This window comes from Oryzias latipes, chromosome 4 (genome assembly GCF_053564925.1).
Source record: "Oryzias latipes strain Hd-rR chromosome 4, Olatipes_Hd-rR_3.1".
Lineage (NCBI taxonomy): Eukaryota > Metazoa > Chordata > Actinopteri > Beloniformes > Adrianichthyidae > Oryzias > Oryzias latipes.
In genome coordinates, this window is record NC_136240.1 from 33,722,083 (window position 1) to 33,746,484 (window position 24,402).

General features: G+C 42.7%; 1 protein-coding gene across 2 annotated transcripts; it reads left to right on the forward strand.

Moving 5' to 3' along the window:
- The first annotated feature begins 1,964 nt into the window (after positions 1-1,964).
- Positions 1,965-24,001, forward strand: mier2 (mesoderm induction early response 1, family member 2). Of its 2 annotated transcripts, XM_023954559.2 has the most exons (13): positions 1,965-2,118; positions 8,528-8,684; positions 9,979-10,092; positions 11,007-11,112; positions 11,779-11,858; positions 12,608-12,677; positions 12,753-12,898; positions 13,161-13,242; positions 16,061-16,155; positions 16,268-16,398; positions 20,616-20,749; positions 21,084-21,185; positions 22,479-24,001. In XM_023954559.2, the coding sequence occupies exons 2-12, from the start codon at positions 8,658-8,660 to the stop codon at positions 21,140-21,142; spliced, it is 1,044 nt and encodes a 347-aa protein (XP_023810327.1). In that variant the 5' UTR covers positions 1,965-2,118; positions 8,528-8,657; the 3' UTR covers positions 21,143-21,185; positions 22,479-24,001. The 2 variants fall into 2 exon arrangements, with proteins under 2 accessions (XP_023810327.1, XP_020558382.1); XM_020702723.3 differs by lacking the exon at positions 21,084-21,185 and having other exon boundaries at positions 1,974-2,118.
- The last annotated feature ends 401 nt before the right edge of the window (positions 24,002-24,402 follow it).

Here is a 24,402-nt window from a genome sequence, read left to right on the forward strand (position 1 = left end):
GGCGTGGAGCAACCCCGCCTCCCTTCCTGTCACCCATAACTATCTGTTTACACTTTGTCCCATTAGCTTACATTAAAGAATTTCCCCATCGTGGAATAAATAAAGTCTTATCACTGGAACAAAAATGGCGAGTGATATCATAGCTATCCAGCCTTAAAGTTTTAAGCCAGATTCTAGCTCAGACGACGTTCATGGATTTATTTGTCTGACAGTAGATACATCAGAATGGAGCGGAGCGGGGAGCTTGTGTCCTCCCCAGTGTATTTTCTACGTCCAAAAGACGATCTTTTTCAAAAGACATTTCTTTGACTGTTCACAACAATTTGAATAAGGAAATACTCACAAATGCAATTTTAGGCTTAAATTTCTTTCTATATGCTCCCCATCGTCAGACAGATGCCACAAGAACATATTAGAAACCCCATTTTTATCAGAGTGAGTCATGAAAAGATGTGGTTCCATCTTGAACTCCTCATGGGCACACGTGTGGAGGTGGCAGACAGAAGGACATTGGTGACATCCATCGTACATGACCCTCCCAGCCACTGTGGAGGCTCAGAACTTCCACAATGTGGTGTGTAGGAGCTGATCATCAACTGCAGGAGGAAGAAATTGTCATATCTCCAATTTCCATCAATGGGGAAAGTGTAGAGAGGGTTGCAGACTTCAGATTCCTAGAAGTCCAGATTGAGGAAAGCCTATCTTAGGGTACAAACACCTGTGAGCTGCTGAAAAAGGCCCAGCAGGGACTCTACTTTAGGCTGCTAAGAAGAAGACCGGTTGGTTCGCCAGTTGCACAGCAGCTCAGGAAAAAGTTCTCCAAAGCGTCATGGACTAATCGCAGAAGATCAATGGCTGTCCTCTCTCCACTCAGGGACACATTACATCCAGGACACACTCTTTTTGAACTGTTCCCTTCAGGACAGCGGAACAAAGCGATCAGAACACAAACAAGTCACGAACCGGATAATGATAAATCATGTAATAAAAGGGTTACGGTAGAGCAGGGGTGGGATTATATGAGTTTGCTTCCTTCCACTCCCTTTCAAGCAATACTTAATTTTATGTCTAATTATCCAAAGTTTGATATGTCCTTGTGTGAATGTATAACTGCTGATTGTAATGTTTTTTGTGTATTATTTTTACTTGATTCAATGAAATAAACCATTTCAAATCAAATCAAACTAATTTACCTGTGTACAATTTATAACAATGCGACTGAATGACATTTTCTAGAATTTTGTTGTCCATGTAACATGTCCCAATGGCAATACAGTCTATTCTATTCTATTCTATTCTATTCTATTCTATTCTATTCTATTCTATTCTATTCTATTCTATTCTATTCTATTCAAAACAGTTACACCCACAGGGCAAGAAGTGTCGCGAGCACCATAAATCATTCATCTTAACAGCAGCACATCACTGCAGTGACCCAGAAATGGGAATCTCGTAATTTTCCCAAAATGATTATTTTTTTCAGTTTGTATGGATCGTATATTTAGTAGTTAGAGTTTTTTTGTTTTTTTTTATACAAAAGCTGCCCTAACGCAGGAATTACCCCATGGTAAATAAATAATGTTAGATTTTTTTTAATATTTAATTATCTGGTCTTAATCAGTGAAGGGGATACTGTAAGGTAGGTTATGGGAGGATTTGGTGTCATTTCTGTTGCTGCTCAAACATCACAGCAGAGACCAAGAGGTTGCTGGAACATGATCCTACTTTGACATGATCAACAGGTCCAATAAAAAAAGTTGTTTCTTCTTTGACATTGAGAACAAATCAAACCTTTTTTTTTATTTAAAAAAATCTTAATTGGTTTGTTTTTTTAAGCGAAACAGGCTATTTACTTAGGCTTTAGGGATTAATTTTAAAATAAATCCTCAGCTTTGCAAAGTGATACTGTAAATTGAGGTGGTCCCTCCCTCCCCGCTCCTTAAAAAACAAACAAACAAAAAAAAATAGAATAAACAACAACATTTAGGATCTATTTAAATGAGATCCCTCCAGTAAAGGTCGGAGTAACGCTGGAGGGACGATAAACGGAGCTGTGCAGCAGAGCAGACCTACAACATCCGGGCAATAGCAAGCCTGCGCAGAGACGGAATGGCGGAGGTAAGTCAGCGAAAAGGAGGAGTGAATTGGCCTAAATACGATAGAAATTGGACCTAATCCGGGACTTTTGACATCGTGTGCTGTGCGTGGTGTTAGCGCCGGTTCCTCCGGCGGCTGAGCGGCGGGTGAAACCCGGTTACGACGGCGTTTGAGGGCGGGCGGCGGAGGGAGAGACGACGGCGTATCTCGCTCGCTCCTCCGCGTTCCTGCCTTTCGAGAGCCATTCCGGCTGCGCGACGGCACGGCCGCGCGAGACAATGGGGCGCGCGGGCGGGCGGGCTGTGTCACGGTGGTGCTGAATGACTCCAGGTGTGTCCCTCCGGCCGGGGCCGGGCGGGCGGGGGGAGTTGGAAAGTTTTTGGGACAGGACACGAGTCGGCGGCGGTAAAGTCCGACGCACTTTCCCGTAAACGCTGAAAAGTCGGTATTTCCTCCTCGAGCCGGAGAGGAAGAGCCGTTCAGCACCAAATCACAGGAAAGCGCCCCTGGTCAGACTCTTCGCTGAGGGGAAACCACACGTTTGGATCCTCACAACTTCCCGTTTGTGGGTCCTTCAGATGTCAGTGCACCCTAAAGTTTTACTAATTATATTCAAGTACTTCACAGTATTCACTCATACTTCTTTTGATAATATAAGAAAGAAAAACCTGGAAGATTAAGATATATACATAAAGTTTTTTTATGTTTTTCTCCATTTTGGTGTTTTTGTGTGTGTGTAAATTCTGTACTTCCAGTTCTGGTAGATCTTCTGGGTCACCATCCTCCTTCTCTACACCCATGAACCTTCCTCTTCTTTCCTGGTAGTTCCAACCCTCAGCGCCTTTTCACCAACGCGCTCCTTCCTCTCAAACTGTCTCCATCTGCCTCCCCACATTGATCTCCAAAAACATCTACCATGATCTGTTCCACCGATGGGGGATCCGTCCTGGTCGCTCCCAAAGAGGACCTCGACATCTTCACCTCCACCTCTGCTTCCTGTCTCTTTCTCAGAGGCTATGTCCACATCTTCTTCACTACTCACCATATAGTGCGGTCACCATTTTAATAGGGCTGTCCAAACCTACAATTCCAAAATAGTGTGCCCCCCTCCCGAAAATTACCCAGAAGTCTCTGCGAAAAACCAGCGTGCGTCGATGCTCGTGCATGAACATTTTTGCTCTACGGGTTCACAGAGCGTTCTACGACCTTAATGTTTGCGTGGTCCGTACAGGTTTGACCATTTTCCCCCCCACAGACAGCCTTTGTCCATATGTAAGGGGAGTTATGACCAAGGCTTTAACTGTAGGGCAGGGGTCGGGAACCTATGGCTCGCGAGCCATATATGGCTCTTTTGATGGTCACATGTGGCTCGCAGACAAATCTTTAATTCTAATTTTTTTTTTCCATTAGACCAGTCCTTCTCGTGCGCGATGCGATGCCAGAGGCGCGCAGTAGTAGCGGTGCTTAGAGAGACAAATCTGCGCCAGCACTAGTATAAGTTTAAAATTGTCTATTAATTCACAGAGTTTGTACCACCCGGAAACCTGTGAATTGACGTGCCTAAAACGGCGCGCTCCCGTCTCTGAGAAAGAGCGCGCAGATGCGGGGACGGGATGTGTGAGGAAGAAAGCAGAGGGTGGGGGTGAGGGGTTGTGGGGACAGGCAGCAGGTGAATCGCGCAGGGATTGTAAAAACGTAAAACCCGCTGCCTGTCACTGCAGCGTGTGAGTGTGTGTTTGACTCCAGGTCTGCATGTGATCAGTCTGTCTCACATCTACAAAACATTCATACCAACCTAAGATCACGTTTAAAGTCTCAACGCCTGCATGAAGCAGAAACTCACCACGTATCAACCAGACTAGACCATCAGCAGAACTACCACGAGAAATACTCATCATTTATTAGAAACAGCATAACAATGTTATTAAAAAGAATCCACAGACTTATCGTACTTTAAAAATGTTGAAATTACATCAAATGCACACATTCACTTGTATTTTAGTTTTAAACATATTGTCGCGGACTGAGTTGGACGACTGTCGGGCCACGTTAAAAGTTCTGGAGTTCATGGAACGCATCGATCAAGCAGAGATCTGATTGGCTCTCAGTTCTGTCGCTCAGCCTGTTGTTAGGTAGTTTGGACCAATGGGGTTCAGCTATGGGCCGAATAAGGGAAATGGGAGGACTGGAGCGGGAGCAGGGGAATATAAAGTTGGTAGAAGCGCTCTCGTCTCGTCTCAGTGGGAGAGATTCAGGAGTTGCTGAATTAATTGTACGGCGTTTGTTGCGGTTTACAGTAACCAGAATAAAGAACCTTAAAAGAGGTTAAGTCTCCGTGCCTCAGTGTGGGAAAGGGACACTACATTATTGTATGGCTCTTTCGAAATTGCATTTCAAAATATGTGGCGTTTATGGCTCTCTCGGCCAAAAAGGTTCCCGACCCCTGCTGTAGGGGGTGGCTGTGGTGCAGCGGAAGAGTGTCAACAATTGATAGGAGGTTGCAGGTTCGGTTCCTGCCTCCCCCTCCGATGTGTCGAAGAGTCTTTGGGTGAGACACTGAACCCCACTTTGCTCCTGGTGGTTATAAGTTGGTACATTCATCAGTGTGAATGTGTGGGTGAATGGGACTGTGACCGTAAGAACGCTTTGGGCCTTAAAGGAAGGTAAACGCCATTTACCGTTTAACTGTATGAAAATTAAAGAAAGCACCAGAAGTTTTAAAAAACTACCTACACCTGAATTCTGCAATCCATGTTACTGCTTTAGTAGCAAAAAGTCAGAGTAATAACTTCTTTAAAGATTGCTTAACCTAAAGTCTCCAAGTGTGTCTGGTTATTAGAATGTTTTCTACTGTAAGGCAGAAACTGCTCCACAGCTTTGAGGTCTGATTTAGGGTGACATTTGATTCGTTTAAAGTGAATCAGAGTTCCTGTCCCCCCAATAATCCGGAACTAATTTTCAGTCTGAATGCACCCTGGTATAGGACCGGGAACCGCCCTCGGACCCTATCTCTCGAGGTGGTCTTGGTTCGTTTCCAATCGAACTGAGCTTTGGTTCGCTCTAAGATTCCTCAGTCTGAATACAATCCGTCCTCGAAGCAGAACAACTGGACCAAACGGCCACCGTGGCCAGTGGTCATGTGATGTAACAAAGTAGGAAAGAAGCAAAGAATGAGCCGTAGACAAATGTAAAGCACTGGTTGTCGTGTTGTCAAACTGAAAAAAGGGTACACCTGTTTATTTGTTAGACATTTATTTGAACAAATTCATAAAATGCTTTTCTGACGCGCACCTGCCGCTTTTGTGATCTCATCCTTAAAGCTACCTTTTAGCACCGCTAGCTTGAACTTGGCATACTAAATACTAGAATGCACTCGACACAGCTTTTTTGGGAGCAACAGCCTTAAAACGGATTTGTTGTTTGACGCTCCAAGTTGGAAGTCACAACGCCAGAGACCAAAATTGAATATTTGACTCACCAGACAAAAAAAAACTAAATGATTCCATTATTTTACAAAGAAAAACTAGAGGTGTAATTTGGCGTTTTCACGCCGTCTATGAAATGCTTGATTTTTAAATCACAAAGGCGTTTTTTGAGAAGAGGGGCTTGTCCGTCACCTGCAGTCTGAACCAGCTGTAAAGATTCAAAGCTGCTGAGAAAACAAGGACAGATTTACTAAAGGGAAGCAGATTGACAGAAAAACACCTTTTTTCCTAATTTTGCCTCCAGATGATTCATTTTTACATGAAATCACAACAAAAACGGCCTAAAAACATGATCACGATGGCTATGTCCAAATTTTCTTCATTACACATGATGGCTTCTAGCCATAGGCAGTAAAGATGCAGCGCTCTCACGGGGGGGGGGGGGGGGGGGGCAGTTCAACGTCGGCTCTTGAGTGTTGCAAAGGCATTTCTAATAAAGTTCCATACAAAGTGCCTCTTATCATATTCATAAAATACAGTTTTCATAAATGTTATATGAATACTTTTTTTTTGCATTTATCTGCCACGTCGTAACCCTTGTGCTATCCTAGGTACTTTAGCATTGGGAGTTGGGTCATCTAGACCCACTAGACAGTGCTCTGAACCTTTTTTTCTTCAATGATTTGTGATCTTCACTGGTGTCCATGGATTACATGAAATCCTCTCCACCTTTTTCCACCTTTGTCAGGGAGAACACGTCAATGTTAGGATCGGGTCATCTGGACCCCATAGGATAGCACAAGGTAATCCGCTCCGGGAAAATATAGTCTGACTTTAAGCCAGTTTGTGATCAAATGTAGGCGCCACACGGAACAACTCGTTAGCATAGTCATAGCATCGCAGCATCATAGCATGGTAGCATCGTAGCATTTAGGCGGCCGAGGTGCAACGATAGAGCGGTCATCCCATGGTCGTAATATTGCAGGTTTAATTCCCGCTTTGCTAGCCCGTGTGTCGAAGTGTCCTTGGGCAAGACACTGAACCCCACTTTGGCTCTGGTGGGAGGTTGGCGCCAGTGTTCAGCAGCGGAGCCGCCACCAGTTTGTGAATGTCTGTGTGCATGGGTGAATGGGACTGTGACTTTAAGGCGCTTTGGGCCTTCAAAAGAGGGTAGAAAGCGCTACATAAGTATACCCCATTTAGCATCATAGCATGGTAGCATCCTAGCATTTAGCATGGTAGCATCCGTGTGTCAAGACTTTTTATGAAACGTTCAGTTGCTACTGGAAGTCCAACAGGTTAATCCCCTGTTCTACTTCATCAGCCTAAACTGAAGCTATACAGAAGCGACTAGCAGACCTTTCAGAGGTGGGGGCGCGTCTTCTCAGTCTCGTGGAAGAGGGGCGCGGATAACGAAGGCAGTTTAATGGTAATTTAGCACATGTTTGCTTACTACGTTGAAGAATGAACTGAGTCATTGCAATATATTAACATCTAATAAATTATTTGCTTTTGATGCAAAAAGTCAGTCATTCAATTTTAAATAAAAAAAATATATTAAAGCAAGATATTCTAATGAAGGTAAATTGCACACAACTGAAATGTAATGTATTTAATGTGTTCATTGTGAATATGAATGACTTAGACACCAGAAGGATGCTCTGTCCAGATGTTTGTGTATTTGTTGGTGTAAGGGTCATTGAAAGAGGAATGTTGAGATACAAAGAATTACCAGTTAAATGATGAATGGTGAAATATTCAGTTTTTATCATTGTAAATCTGACTTCAGAGGAGTCCCCAAGAGGAGTCGGTGCCTCACCAGCCATCAACCTCACTGCACGTCACTAGTGTGTGTCAGAGAGAGGCAGAGAAAAGAGTTAGAGAGAGAGAGTGTGTGTGTGTGTGTGTGTGTGTGTGTGTGTGTGTGTGTGTGTGTGTGTGTGTGTGTGTGTGTGTGTGTGTGTGTGTGTGTGTGTGTGTGTGTGTGTGTGTGTGTGTGTGTGTGTGTGTGTGTGTGTGTGTGTGTGTGTGTGTGTGTGTGAGATGAGAGAGAGGTGCCTGTGTGTGTGGAGGGGGTATCTGACCTCCAGGGTAGTTGCTGTGTTAACTCTGGCTAAGCTGTATTTGATGTGTGTATTGAAGGTGGACACTTTCCTTGAAATAAACAGAAGTACAATACTTGCTGTTCTGTTGTAGGGAGAGGAGTGTGTTATAGAAAATAATACGGCTTTAATTGTGTGTTTGTGTGTGTGCGTCTTGGCAGGTCAGTGTGTGGTGTGGCTCTTTGACTCTCACAGTGAAAAAATTCGGCCCTTGGTGACAAACTTGTTCGCCACCCCTGGTCTAAAACAATAAAATTCTAACTAAGCGATTAATGGCCCGGCCTTGCAGTGTCCTTCCATCAGACGAAGAAAAAAAAACTAGTAAACAGTGTTGAGCCTGACGTTGACACAGATGTTCAAAACTGGTCAGTTTGAAGAAGTGAACCAAGACCGCAAAGCGCAGAAATTCCGTATTTTCCATATTTTCTGCCTCTAGTCGCTTTGCCCCGCCCTTGTAAGTCCTGGCCAATGACTGAGGAGACCTTGAGTCACGTGGTTTTTGTTTACGCGCTTTTTTCTGTTTTCTAGACGGCTGTCTGAAAACAGGCCAAACGCAGGGTTCAGGACCGGGTCTGATTTTTTTTTTTTTTTGTTTTCCAGCCTGAATACACCCTCAAGCTTACATTTCTTTATATTTGTCCTCCTTCATGAGGAAAAAGGCTTCAGGAACATGTTAAAAACACCATTTTCATTGCAGTGGGTCTTTAAATGGTGCAGAACTGACCCGCCTAACCACCTGATTTAAGTCCCTTGGATAAACCAGGGTCTTCAGTAAAAACTGGTTTGTTTGGGGGGTTTTGCGGTCAGCTGATCTGTGATGAGATGAGTCGGGATCAGCCGTCATACGATGACATGTTTCCGTTCACGTGGCTGACGGCTGTGATGCCCCGTGTGTGTCTGCAGGTGAGGAGGAAGCACCTGCACAGGCGCGCAGGAGCTGTGGCCTTGTAGAGACTGCAGCCATGAAGGCCTCCTGCAGGAGAAGCAGGTCTCCTTCCAGGCCTTAGAGGACTTGGAGCGGCGCCATCGTTCCATGAAGATGACAGCACAATCCCACCCTGTACGATCCTTCTTGTTTTTGCACACAATATGTTTGTTTTATCGATATTTTACGATCAGCTCCTTCTTTATAATAATAATAATCCTTTGATGTTATTAAAAAAAGCATCCAAATGAAAACAAATGGTTAATGTAGAGTAGTAGCCATCAAAAGTCAGATATTTAACATTGTTAGGCTATCAAAGCATCTTAAAACGGTAAAATTGCCGATTGTTTTATTTCCTGCTTTGAATGAGGCAGTTTATGTTTCTGTCACATGTTGACTGTTGGCAGAAGTTAAAAATTAGAGATCAGCGTTCATGAACTTCCTCCCAGATCTTCTCATGACAGAGACACCGTTCTGTGCTGATGCTGTTTTGTGTCGGGGCTTCATAAAGTTTCTAAAATTGTTAAAATAAAATAAAAAAATAAAATGTATGTTAAAAATAAAATAAAAATTACAAACTGAGTTATTATAGAAGATGGAAAAATAAAACTGGAGTTTGTAAGTTTTATTTAGAAGAATACATAGAAAACAACAAAAGAAAACAGAAAGAAAACAGTGAAGGAACATCTTATATAGATTATAAATAAAAACTAGTTGCATATCCAGGAGAAAATCCAGGGTTGAGGGTTCTATTGCAGAATGAAAATGAAACTTAAAGGGTAATAACTGGTCAAAAAAATGTAATTTAAGAAATGATCAAAGTTGACCATAAATGAAGTGAGAAAACAGCACAATAACAAAAAAATATGTTGGTGAAAAATGCCAGAGCCGGGTATCGAACCAGCGAGCTTCTGCTCTAAGGATTCCCCATGGATTTCAATGGAGGCAGAAATCCTGGAAATCCTGGAATATCTGGAAAAGTTCAAGGATTTGAAGAACTAAAAGTCAAAGCTGGAAAAAGCTGAAAGAGCTGAACATTTGAATAGTTGAATGGTTGAAATAGCTGAACAATTGTAGAAGGAGTTAAGCAGCAAAAAATTGAGGAAGATACTAGAATAAAGAAAGAGAAACAGGAAAACAATGGTTGAATACTTTATCGCATTAACCAATAAATGACATCAATGTATATTTTGAAATAGAGCAGGAAGAGTTTAATACTTTTTTAATGCTACCTCTAACAATATAGCTTAAGTTTTAAATGTATAATCAACATCTGCCCACAGTCATCCACTCACAAACACGTACGCGTGTACAGACATACTGGATTCACCATAATTCCCATAATTCTTTCTGTTTCGCTGGTAGGGTTTGTAAAGGAAACTGAAGTTTTAGTCGTTTCGCCTCCGTGTTTTCCTCTTCTGCTGTTCAGGCCGGTGAGCTTCCTCTGGAGGAGCTGCTGGCGTTGTACGGCTACACCGTCTCAGACCCGGAGAAGGAGACGTGTCTGATGACGGCCAGGATGCCCGATGTGACGCGGAAAAAGGTTTGCCACCAGCCTGCAGCCTCACTTGGGAGGAGTTTTCTTCACTTTTGTGTGCTGTCTGTTATTGGAATGGAACAGATTTTCTGTAAAAAAAAATACATGGAGTTTTGTTCAAAATTTTAGGAGAAATTCCTTTTTTCTGTCTTGAATGGGATCAAGTCAGGATCAACCTGAAGGGAGGGAATAACCAGTTTGTTCACTGATAAAATATAAAATAAAAAAAATGTTTTAAACTTGAAAGCTAACATGACAAATCTCAAAGCAATATTGGAAGTTAAAAAAAGTATATTAGGAAAAATTAGTTTCAAGTTTAAAAGTTAGTTTCAAGTTGGACTTTTTGATTTTGGAGTTGAGCCTAAATTTCCGTGGGGGCGTGGCTTTCGGCCCTTTGGCTACCGGGACATGATTGACAGGGGGCGACAGGGGACATGATTGACAGGGGGCGACAGAGGTTCTGGTGACGTCACTTCCGTTCCAGATTTTCTCTTAAAATATAATAAAAAGTACAGCTTAGAAGTTGATTTTACTGTTGCCAAAAACAAAAAAAAGAGAAAACTTACGGATCCTTATTGTGCATTTTGTGCACAGATTTTCAGTTTTAGGTTTGCAGGTTTTTTTTTTACTTCAACTTTTCAGTATTTCTTCACCTTAACTTATATTTTTCTGTCCTTTTGAATTTAAAGCTGTTTTCACATGTTTAATGTCCATATTTCCAATGTAAAATCTGTTTTTCCTTCTCTTTAAGCTGATCTGACCACATAGTCGTGACCACAGCAGAACCAGCAGCTACACTGAGGATGTTTTACACTAAAAAAAATGGTTTATCACTTTAATGGGATGTTTAGGATGGGGGTAGCTGATTCTCTGCATTTGTTTCCTCTTGTATAAAAAAATAATGTCTTGTTTTTGTGCAGAACAAGAGGGCTGCAGAAGTCTTCTGTAGGGAGGAGGAAGATCCTGATCCGGCCTCTTACGACTGCAGCTCTTCAAACGCCTCAGAGCTGCTTCGCTGCCTCCAAGGTTACAGTCCAAAACATTTGATCACACGACTTGTTAACGCACAAAAGTTCACCGCAGAATCATTAGTTATCGCTGCGGCTGAGCTGGACACGAGGGGCACAGAAAATAGTTGTCTGATGTCTTTCTATGGAACATTTTCTTGCACATTGTGGTTCTTCTGATCTGTAATGAACAAACATTTTGCATTTTTAAATCCTCTTATCTGCAGCTTGTTAACAAGAAAAGGGCATCTGCTTCAGAAAAGCATAAACCTTTTTTTGCTGTTTATTGTTGGGGCTTTCTGCAAGTTGTGGCTTCATATAAAAGACAGAAAAATTACAAAACAGTTTTACCAAAAGCAGATTTAAGCTTTAATGAGTTTTACTCTCAAACGTTTTGTCTGAAAATGAATCCAAGGTTCATTCACAAACTGACTTCCTTATAAAAGTAGTCAAATACTATTTTTTTTTCTGTGTATTTTATTGAGAGATTGTTCATTTGACCTATTTTGATTCGGTAGAAACAAATCCTTGTAATCCTGATTTTTTATCAGTATTAAACCGTTTTTTTTTTTTGCACAGCTTTGTAATTTCTCTGCAAAGTAATTGCATATATTTTTGAAATTGATGCCTTTATTGGTTTCAGGTTTGTTGGTTGTTTATGTGTTTGTTGCTTTGTCTCCTGAAGGCAGAGACAAAGTGGCATCCATCCACTCATCGGACGAAGACTCTGATGATGCTTCTGTTCCTTCCAATGAAGAGCACAAGGTAAAGTTTGATGAGCTCCAGTGTATTTTCAGAAACCAATTTGTTGTTCTAAACTCTTCAGTTTAAAAAATAAGCAAGATGTTTTTTTTAAAAAGGTTCTTTTCTGCAGTAATTTTTCTTCTGCTGGTTGTTGAAAATCTTTATTTACTTTACAACAAAGTAAAATACAAAGTAAAGTACAGCAAAAAAAGTACAGCATTCATGATATTCATCCCTCACTAAGACGTTTTTGTAGAATAAAGTACTAACAAGTGAATATTTCTTTCTCTTTGTAAGTGACCATGGTATAAGCGGGATAAATGCCTTTAAAGTATGCATTCTCACCTCCAAGCAGCAAATAAAATAAAACGCCATAAAGAAAGTGACTATTCGCATGTCATTTTTGAAATGCGTGCAGCCAGCGCTAAACTGTGTTCTTGGTTAGTTTAGGATTACGGGTAACTGTTAAACTGCAAACGGGAGGTGACCAGTTTTAATGTCGAGTCAATGGTACGGACGCGTTCTGAGGTCCTGAACAACAGGTCTTTGAACGACGGGCGCGGCGCGACGGTCGGGCAGCGGCGCGACTGCATTTCCTTCTTTTCTCCTCTCCTCTGTCCCCTGAGTTTTTTTTATGCTCACATAAATGCTCCAACAAACTCATCCTTCTAACTTCAGATGCAAATTTCACATGAGTTGTCATGCTGTATAGCATTCAACCAGCTACTCCAGTCGAGCTCACGCTGATGCTTCCCCGCTTGCTTCCTCAGGAGATCATGGTGGGCTCCATGTATCAAGCCAAAATCCCTCCAGTGGCCCCGCACTCTAGCCACGAGAAAGGTGAGGCGCTCCCGTCTCCAGTCTCCAGGGCAGTCATGCAGTCTTAGCCGCGTCTGAACGTTTTGTCTCCTTCAGCGTACAGCGGGGAAGACCAGCTGCTGTGGACTCCTGCCGTTCTGCCTGCTGATGAAGTGGAGGCTTTCCTGCTGAATGCACAAAGGCTTTGTGACCAACAGGGGGCAGTGTGGACACAAGAAGCCACCATCAAAGATAATGAACAGGTGGTGAACATTAAGGCGCTGCTGTCATTTGTAGATTTTACCCCCCGAGTGTTGCGGTTCTCCACATTCAGTGGCCTGAAATCAGTGAAATGTTGCTCTTAATTTCACTATAGCACTTGAATAGTTTAGCCAATGTTTGGTGAATGAGGCTCTCACCCCTCAACTTCATTTTTCTTCTCTGTGTTTAGTTTTAGCCTTCATAAAAAATATTAAACTGTTTTCATCTTTTTGACCTTTTCTCCTCCTTTGGCTTGACTTTCAGGCACTGTATGAACTAGTGAAATGCAATTTTAATGCAGAAGAGGCACTGAGACGGTTGCGCTTCAACGTGAAGGTTTTCACCGGTAAGATTGAATCTGGTTATACATCCTGCACATTTAAAACCAGCCTCAGGTCATTTATCAATTTATTTGATTGGAACAATGCAAATTAGTGAACATCCATCCAGACAGTGATAGGTGTAATAATGCCAGATTATAGCAATAATGTTCATTTACATTCGTAGTCCCTAGACAGGATATGAGACATTGGTTCAGACACTAGATCCCAATAAAAACATATCACATGCTGGGACATCATTTAGACTGCGTTTGGTCATGTGACGCGGGTCCAGACACCTGCTAGGAACGTTCCTGAACGCACGTTTAGCAATCGTTGTTCAAACTGGACTGTCGCTGTCTGATTCTAGGCACCGGACACAAACTGTAATTGTTAAAAAAGCTCTATTCCAATTTATGAATGACTTGGGGTCGTAGAATTCTGTTCGGCCACAAACCACAACTATTAAGTTCTTCTCCATGATCAATTTCCAACATTTGGCACTTCCGTGAATCAAAGGGGGCCATCCATACGTCACTACCGAATCCAAGTCCTTGATTGATTGAAACTGGTTTAACTTTCGACGCACATTCAGCGGCAGCGTGTTTTGTACCTACAGCTGGAAAAAGGTCATAAAAAGTTGGGTAGGGACGCAAGAATGCGAGAAATCAGATAGCAGAAGCTCGAAACGCGCGTTTACGTTTACTTTTCATTGAAAAGTCAGGACCTGGACAGATTAAAATTAAAACATCAGGATTTAAAAGACAGAACTACAGTAAAAAATTCAAATCATTAGATGTTTAAAAAAGTAAATTTAAAAAAGTCTTTATCTGGGATTTCAAATGCTGAATATTCTGTGCAGATCTAACTATGTTGAAGCGGTTCATTCCACTGGTTTGGTCTCGTTTTCAAAAAAATTTCCAATTAACCAACCAATGGTGTACAAAGTGTGGCTCTACCATTTTAAACCTATTTTTACTAGAACATCAGAACTTTGACGTAGGCGGCAGGATGGACAAATGACTTCCACCTTTTTTTTTAAATCACAAAAACTTACAAATCAAATCCCAGTCATTTGTGAGAACCAGCATTGATCAACCCAATAGCAGATCTAACTGGCCAGACGTACTCCGTATACTTGTAACTTATCCTATAAAGGGTGTCCCTCTGCACTTTGAGGAAAAATTGCATACACTTCTTGCTTATTGTATAACCAGACTTTGATTATTGGTGGTTCAGGTTTGAACCATTTACCCCTTTTTTTCTTGCTACCAAGAGTGTCTTATTCTTCTGGTCCAGTCAATCTGGTCAAAGTCAAAAAGAAAAGTGAATTAAAGACATTCTGTGTTCGTTCATGAATTCTAGACAAATGTTGAGAAAAACTTGGCCGTCCCAAACAATATTGAAATAGTTGGTTTGCTGCTACTTTTTATTTTTCCTCTGGAAGAACAGCCGGGAGCATCTGGTCGGCTGACCTCAGTTCTCTGGTGGACATCCGGATGCAAATAAATTCGGAAATGAAGCGTCATCTCCTTAAGACTTTAAAACAATCAAATCTTGAACTGGAGACCGAAATAAGCCGGAAGCCAAAGGACAGAGGCGTACTCCAGAGGGTTAGACTGACCAAAACTGGTTTCTGGATCAGGAAATATCTGTTCCAACCATCCCTGCACATCTATATGACATCAGGACTGAAGCAACTGTTGCCTTTAGAGGCAAGAACATTAGCAAATCATCTGCATAGAAATGAAAAGCCATCTCAAACTAGAGCCAAGAGGAAGAAGATATGGTGAAAATGAACTGGGGCCCAGGATTGAACCTTGAGGTACTCCACAACTTAGAAGAGATACAGCTGATGAGTGCGCCCCCAGGTGGACAAAGAGCGTTTAATCTGTTTGAATCTACTTTTAAGCTAAAGTTTTACGATCCACCGGGTAAAAGGCAGTTGTCCAGGCTCTGTGTGCTTATAGGACGTTAATCACACACAAGATGGTGTTTGGAGGGTTTCAATAAAGAAAACGATCCTTTCCAAACTGTCTGAAAAGTAGCAGGAGCCGGCGCTGTGAACGGCTCCAAACTTCTTCCGGTGGCTCATGTCTGTGAGCCACGACTCAAGTCTCTGCTCCAAGACGCTCCATTCTATGCCATGAATTGAGCGTCTGAGCGCCTTTTGACACGGTGAATTCATTTTGTGTCGTCATATTATCCCGTAGCGCTCAATGAATGTGGCAGGAGTGGCTCTGAGCGCCGACATCTGCTTATTAATATCGCGTTAACATTTCTTATTGCATAGTTTGTATGAACAGCATGACGGTAGCAAAGACATGACTACATCCCCTTCCTCTGCTGCTGCTGCTGCTGCACTATATCCGGGCATTCTCTGTTACCATGGCAACGCATGCACTGCATATCAAACAGGAAATAAACGTCAACTATATAAACGTAGAAAAAAAATGTGAAAAGTATTAATGTTTAATTAAATATTTTGTTTTTTTGTTGAGTGAACACTATATAAGCGGGACAATGTCCTTTCAGGCGCTTATTATCAGAAATGAACAGACTTTTCCGGAAATCAGCCATCCGACGCGATCACACCCTCTGTTGTCATTTGAAGAACACACAAAGGAAAGACGGGCTAGGACTTCAAAAACCTAAAAAGTCCCTTTTGAAGTGCTGAAGCTGCATGTTTCCAGAGGTTTTTGGTTTAGAAAACAAAACCAAACTGTAGGAAAAAATCTAAATTAAGTTTATGGATAAATGTTCATTCAAATATAATAAAGAATGAAAATAAGTCATGTTTTTTGTAAGTCATTCCTCGATCAACTTTCTGCGTTTTCTCCTCAGAGGAGCTGTGTTCCTGGAGCGAAGAGGAATGTAGAAACTTTGAGCAGGGTTACCGAGTTTACGGGAAGAACTTCCACCTTATCCAAGCTAATAAGGTAAACTCTGCACTGAAAAAGGTCTTTTTTTTCTGTCATCGTGCCCTCTAGTGTGTCAGATGCTTCAAATGGCGTTCCAATCAGAAAAAGATCTCCTCATCCTTGTCCCCAGGTACGAACTCGCTCCGTGGGCGAGTGTGTGGAGTATTACTACATGTGGAAGAAGTCCGAGCGGCATATGTACTTCACCCAGCAGGCCACCAGGCTGAGCCGGAAGAAGTTCAGTCTGCAGTCGGGGGGCACGTGAGTCCTCCGTGTTCGCTTTCACTCGGCTTAAGCCTTTGTCCCTACCGGCCTTTCGGTTGGATTCAGGCTGTCTGCTAGTAAAAACGGGCAAACCTTGTGAAATATCAAGGTCGTAGACTGCTCCAAAAAGAGCAAAAATGTTACTGCAAGCGGGGGTCGTAGTGAACATTTATGCCACGTACCTGCATGTCTCGCACATTCTAGAACGCACAATTAGCATACGGTGTTCACTCTGAACTGTTGCTACCCAATACTAGCACGTGAATCTAAAGATGGAAGAGTCTTGGTGTGAAATGTCGAAGCGGTTCAAATCTGGTGAATCCATCTCCAGGCTTTTCCTTTCACAGCTCTATTCTGATAGATGACAGACTTGGTGTCGTAGAAACACAAACTGTAATTGTTCGCTTCTCCTCTATGATCACATTTCAGACCGTTGGCACTTTTGTTACTTAAGAAAGGACACTAGCTGTACATCACTACCGAATCCGAGTCCCTGATTGGTCAAAGACAACTTTTAAATGCAAAACGGACCATAACCTTACGTGACGATGTGTGTCCACAAGTGTTGAATGCAGAAGCCTGAAATGTGCAACTACGCGTTTTTGTGTAGCCGGTTAACTAGAAACCACAAGACTCTAGTTAAAGCTAGTTATAAGGGCCAAAGTTCGTCTCAGAGGAAGTGCTAAATGATGACAAGCGGCATTAGATGCAGAATAGGTATATATATATTCATATATCATCAAGCAAAACAACATAAACAGTTCAAGGCAGTGCATCTGCTGTCCATCCGCCAATAATGTTCATAAATCCAGTCCAAGAAGTTCAGTGTAAGCCAAGTTCATAGCATAAATCCATTACATCCACACATGGGGGTGTAGATGTTTCCTACCGCCCAGTCCAATGTTGCCATCTTGGAAAGGCCTGAATTGAAGGCCGAACAGCCTCCATCCTCGGTGGAACCTGGCCTGCACAGAACCAGCAATAACTAACTTTTTTGTAATGGAAGTAAAACACAAATTCCAACAAATGAACAACTAAAGTTCAAAAAGAGTACTCCAAATCAAACATAACCAATAAATTCAGTGAATAGAAACCAATAAAGAGTGAATCAAATCCCAAACATCAGTGACAACACGTCTGTGTGCACAAAACCACCGTGTGCACAAAACAACAAAACACACATAACCCGTTCAACAAGACGAGCTCAGCTAACGCTAGCATCAGCTGATCCGCCTGGGCACACAACCGAGAGTGTTCAATAAGAATGACACCCCAATATATACAAAAACACTCACCAGTTCCCAAGTTACTCATCACCCGCTCGCGTCTCATGCAGGCAGTGACAGCCCCCTTCGTCTGACCTCCGTCAACAAAACTGACTGCGCAGGCCCCTTTATAAAGCCTAGTGCGATAATCGCACAAACTCTCACGAGAGCTTTACATCATAGCAGTGGATGGGCCGAAGCTGCAATGCATGTCAGGGTTACACTTGCATCGGAAGCGGCTGGTCGAACGCGCATTTCTGAGCCCGATGTGAACATAGCATTATGCAACACGCAAGGGGAAGTAAGGGGGGAGTAGGTGAGACGCAGGCGTGTCGTAGGGGTAGAACCTTTTATTCAACCGCCCCAAATCCTGTGTCGTGTGCAAAGATCCCATTAGTGCTTTTCAAGTGATCCGTGCGCGCTCCTTGCTGCAGCCCGACTGTTAAAAATAAGGAAATTAGACGTGTAGTTTGAGTTAGGGTTGGGCGATGTCCCTTAAATTGGCCGTTGACGATGTTTGCTGTCAACCATCGGGATGGACGATGATATCGTCGTGGGGGGGCTATTTTTAATATTTCGGTCTTATATAATTGCTATTCATTATTTTACTTTATTACTTTATTTATTTTATTTCCCAACTAATGACTCATCCGCAGTACTGAGGGAAATAACTTTAACAAAAAAAGTAACAAGCAAACTAGAAAAGAAATGGTTTGCTCTCGCACTTAACTAGTCAAGTGGACCGGCGGAGCGCGGACTTACAGCTTTGTGTTTGAGGGGAGGGGGGGGGGGGTGCTTTGTTACATGAGCGGTATGTGGGAGATTTAGAACTGCGATCCGTTCCGCAGCTCTAGGGGTACAAGCAACCGAACTCAGAACCGGGTCTAAAAGTGTGTGTCGGAGCAGAGGATCGTCAGCACACACACAGCGCTTTGGGGCGGTGTAAGCTTCAAAGCAGAAAGGCCGCTCAGTCCTTAGAAATCGTTCAAACAATCACGTGGATTTGTGTTTCGAGTCGTGTCCCGACTAAGTAAAGGCTGATGTTATTCCCACATGTTTACATGCAGCCAAGATGCAGATTGCAGCGCCACCCAAAGCTAATGTTGTTAGCCCGTGTTAGCATACTGCTAATTCTGGCTTCTTTCCGGCTCCGTTTTTCAACAGAAAAATCAATGACCACACGGATTAAAATTAAAACGATGAGCGAACAGGCGTTTCATAATAATCGTAACATTATTAAAAGCACGTTTAGAAGATCGTCTTGTTACCGAGCTGACATATCAATGTATATAGCCGCTCGGCAACATTGTTTTGTATTGAATTGTTACATTCAATAAAGTTTGAGAAAAAAATAGCCGCTCGGCGGAACTGATATCCGCTTCCGGTTTTTCAAACCCTACTGCGCATGTGCGAATGATTTATTCCGACCAAAAGTGTGAGCCATGTGAACGTTTTTTATATTCTGAAAACATTTTTCTGGAACCATGTACACGGTTGGATTCTAATCCGACCGTTGATCTGGTCAAGATATTATTCACATGTAACCGCGGCTTATGGTGTCGACTCGCAGCGTGGCGGGGGCGTGGCATCACGATGGTGTCTCTCCATCGGGATTTCAGTCACCCATCACGATGGACGATGGTATCGTCCATCGGCACAACCCTAGTTTGAGTGGACTTCGCAAAAGACGGCGAAAACTGCATTAAATGGTTACCGTAACAATCTTAACCAAAGCAATCTAATGGCAGCTTCAAGTACCGTATTTTCCGGACTATAAGTCGCCCTTTTTTTCATAGTTTGGCAAGGGGTGCGACTTATATTAGAAATAAATTGAAATAAATACATTGTTAACCCTCCTGTTATGTTCATTTGTGAGGAACAGAGATGATGTTCCTGGGTCAATTTGATGTATGAGGTATGTTAAGTGTTAAGAGTATGTTAAGTGACTCAGAGAATCAGCAAACTTTTTTTACAGTAAGTTCTTGAAGGCTAACAACATAATATTCTATTTTCCAATGATTTCATAGATTCAGAAATGCAATAAAAATGACAACTGTTTCTACAAATACAGGATGAAAACAGAGTATTAGTTGGCCAATGATGCTTCATGAAAGGAATAAATAAATATGAGAAAGAATTACTTTGAAATTATGAGATAAACATTCTGCTATGATTGTGTCATATGAGTTTGTGCAAGTTATTATATCTTGGTCTCAGATTTTGTCAAATAAATTTCCTGTCAAAATGTGACTTATAGTCCAGTGCGACTTATCTGTGTTTTTTTCTACTTTATAATGCATTTTTGGGCTGGTGCGACTTATACTCTGCAGCGACTTATAGTCCGGAAAATACGGCACTTTACCGCAAATCGCCAGTTTTCCTGATATCGTGCAGCCCTAGTGCACACTCAGGCAGTACTTGCACTTTACCAACGACTAGAGTGCGGCGGCGTGAGGACGTGACACTTCACAATACCCCCTTACCACACACTACAATGGTACGCTCCATTTTATCCACGTTTTATGCAGGAATTGTCTACCTATTGAATTGTATGACTTCATGTTCTTTATGATTTCATGTTTATTAGAAAGCCCATTGAGACGACTGTTCTTGTTCTAAATAAAACTGGATCGCATTGAATTGAATCTAAATTACTTCAGATTTTCTTGATAATAAATAAACTCTTTGTGATTATTCAGCTGAATTTAAACGTTTTAACAAAAGGAATCCGAATCCTTTATCATCAATGAACAGAGTAAATCCAAATTATAGCAGCATCAGATTGGCGCTCCAAGTTCAAAACAACATAAAGTGACAGTAAAACAGAATAAAGACATGCATGGCTGGCATAGTGGAGGTGGGAGCAGAGTCCTGGCTTGGACAGCAGCGAGCCCCGTCCCCTGTCCTTCCAGCTGTCCTCCAGCTCTCTGTTCTCCCGCTCTGCTTCAGTGAGGACGGAGATCCGGACGGGGAAGCAGGAGACCTTGATGGAAGCCACACCTCTTCGGGGTTGCTGTCCCACGCCTCTGGTCAGCTGGAGAGTCCGCTTCCTCCACACTCCAACATGGACCTGAACAAACAGGGTGAGCCCCACAGCTGCTGTGGTGATGGGGGGGGGTTGGACACGTAAAAAGGGGCTGACGGCTTCCACAAATGTTCAGGGTCCCATCTGTCCTCAGTCGTCTCCAGAATGTAAACTTCCTGTAAGCCATGCTTTACATGCAGTCATTTCGATGGATTTGGATCATTTTCCTTTTATGTTCTCTCATAAAGCACTTTTGTGTCTTCCAATTGTTTTTCCCCCACTTTTATGATGCATTTGTTTTGTTGTTTGTTTGTTTTCCATGCATGTGTGCATCTTTTCGTGTGTGTGCTTGTGTGCTCGTACATGGTGTGCATGTTGACTCGGTGCTCCAGAGGAAGATGGCCGCCCGAGGCGCAGACGAGCCACTCCCCGCTTTCTCTTAAAGCCATGACCTCGCTCCACACAGGCAGCGCCAAAGCAGGCTGGGCCTGCAGGTAAACTAATCAGGACGGAGAACCGGGCTTTCACCATCGACTGTATCTGAGAGCTGGAGTGAGTGGGTGTGACGTCACCCGTAAAAAGTGGTTTCCTTCCACCTCCAACCAATTGACGTCAATCCAATTTGTTCGCCACACGGCCACCGCCATGTTGGGGCCAGATGTGTCGTCAGTAAGCAGTGATTGGACAGATTTGGTCTCGGTTAACGTTTCTATGGCAACCACTCTCACCAATCAGGGGTGAGCTTGTTGGAAGGCCACACCCCTACCACTTGAAAGCGAGCTAGACATCACCTGTCAGACATCTACAACGTTGGTAGTGAGGGGGACAGCAGGCCCCTCCTACTGTTATTAATGCATCTGATTGGTCAGTTTATAACGTCAATACCTTAAACTATAGGGGGGGGGGGGGGGGGATTATCAAGAACATGTTTTTAAAAGAAGGTATCAGATCCAGATTGGTTCTTCTGACCAATAGAATGACTGACTAACAGCTGTTAGTCAGTCACTTCCTGTTTGGAACGCCAGGGGGGGAGGAGCCACTCAGTCCAGTTGTCTTATGCAGTCAATGGATTTCACCAGGAAACTGTGGTGTTCATCTGTGGTCAGGGAGGAAGTGCAACAGACGTGACAGTTGACCTTTGAGTTGACCTTTGTCAATGATTTGCTGTTTTCAAGTCCCACTCCGATCATCTGTTGGTCTATTTCCAAAGTGTTCCTCATGTTTTCTTTTTTATTTTAATTATAATGATGCCGTTCATTAACCAACATTTTTAAAAAAAAGGTTGTTTTCTAGGACATAGTTCCTGCAGAGCGGCAGGGGTTCATTAGAAATTCACCTCTGAGCTGTGGACGGGAAGGTTGGTGTAGAGTAAGCCTGCCCCCACTTCCCATCTCTTGTTTTATACGCCTAACACCCCCAACCTGACATTACACGTGCAACAAAAATGGCGAGCAAACATCAGAGCTTGGACAGTTCTGATCCAGATTCCAGCTCAGACGAGGAAAACAAAGAGAAATTCTACGTTTAAGCTTAAATTTCTTTATAAATGCTCCCCGTCATCCATGAAAAATGACACAAGATCATGTTTAAAACCTCGTTTTCCTCGGAGTGGGTCTTTACAAAGTAGAGTGTGTTTTATTTTGACAGGATTCTACCGTTTTCACAGATATTTTCAGTTTTATTTTAGTTTTTCCTGAATCTTTGATAAATGATTGTGTTCAGATTTTTTTTCAACATGTGCCGTTTTCCACACGTGTCTCATCTGTCGTCCCGTGTTCTCCGGGTAGACGGCGAGCTGGTGATGAGCCTGTCAGAGCTCTGTGGGGAGGAGTGTCCCCCTCAGCTGTTTGACCGTCCCTTCTCTGAATTCTTGGCCGACCCGAGGGATCCCGGCCCGGACGGCTGCTGCGCCTCCGCTCCGGACCAGACTCCGAGTCCTCCGTGGGCCTGCGGGGCCTCAGCCTGCCCCCGTGAGGACCACGGCCTCCAAAACTCCTGCTTCTACCAGCTGCACATGCAGCAGAGGGCTTTTGCACCCGAGGAGCTCAGCTATGGTGCAGCGGGCGATGGGGCTGGCGCCCCCCATAGGCTGCAGGTGGAATATGACCTGCCGTTAGCCCCGCCTTCCTCGCCGGCTGGTTTCTCGTCACACTTTCAGACTTTTGGAAGTGTCCTGTACCCTTTACCTGTCCAGGACTCCCACCCTCTCATGAAGTAACGGGGAAGATCTGAGAGGATGTCTGCGTTTGGAGGACTGGGGTCTGTCCATCAGAGCCAGACTTGGACCTTCAAAGGTTTTTTTTCATACAAATGTCAAAAACTTAGCGGTGAATGCTGCAGTCCAGCCGCTCTTTGACAGATGATTGACTCGGATCCGGTTTTGGACTCTGCAACCAAATATGATTTTTCATTTTTATTTTTTTCTTATTTTCTGCTGCAGTTCTTTCAGGGGGGTTGTTTGTTTCCATACATGTAAAACATTTAAATTCTGTTCTTCTTTGGGGAGTTTTGTCTGAGATTTACAAAACCTCAAAAATGATCAAAACTATTTTTTAAAAGGAGTTCCATAAGACCAAAAAAATCCACATTCAGCTCCGTCTGAATGAGTCAGACGCCGTCCCGCCTTTAGGGAAGTCGGTTTCTTGTTTGGTGTTTTCTTGCCTCCACCCATCTGCTGCTCGAAGCTTTCAGACCTGGAATTCTCCGTTTCTGCTCATTTGATGCTGGGAAACATCCGGAATGTTCTCGTTGTTCCAGTTTCTCTGCAGTCACAGACTTAAGAAAAGCTACAGATTCAGAAAACCTCCAAGAGTTCATGAAGATTTGGACTTTTTACCGTCAGATTTGGACAGATGACGACTGTGATGAAACCCTTCAGCCTATCTATTGACATTGAAATGCCTCCAGCTCAAGCATTTTCACTCATTTCTGTGATTTTATGGTCATTGATTCCGTAATTGTTTCTATTTGTGAATCTATATACATTTTTATGAGGTAAAGAAGGACCCCCCCCCCCCCACCCACACACAGAAAACGACTTTTAAGCCCTCCATGGATCTCTGCTCTTGTTTAAAACACTCGTCCTGTTGTCTCTCTTTGTGTAAATCTGTTTCAGATCAATTTTCTTCATGGTCTTTGTTTACATGTGTGGGGGGGGCAGGAAAGACCACAAAGGCAGGAAAATGAGCAGCAATGATGGCTCTTTATGCCTTTTTTTAGCAATATATATATATTGTATGGCTTCCATTATGTTTCTTTCTAATTATTATATTTTGTAAAATAAAATAAATTAAATACAAATGTGAAAATATTATTGTGTTGTGAATCAATTCTCCTTCATTTACTCACTTTCTCCAGCTTTTAGTTTGAACAAACTCGTGTTTTCATATAATGAATGACGTCAAATTAAAACTGTGAAGAAAATGTTTGATATTTTTTTATCTGCTTCTGCATTTGTGAAGAAACTCGGTTTCTGTTGGTTTTGCTGGAAACGTTTTAGCTTATTTGATTTTTTTTTTTCACATCAGAATTTTGCAGCCGTGTCAATCTTCAAGACAATTCCCATTTTGAGGTTAATCTCTAACAATTTTAAAGACCAAAGTGGAAATGCACTGACACATTGGTAGAGGTCAAACACGGTGGTGGAAGAATGATGGTTTGGGCTTTATACCACCTGCACAGATGACTGGATGTTTTTTTAGGGGATTTGAC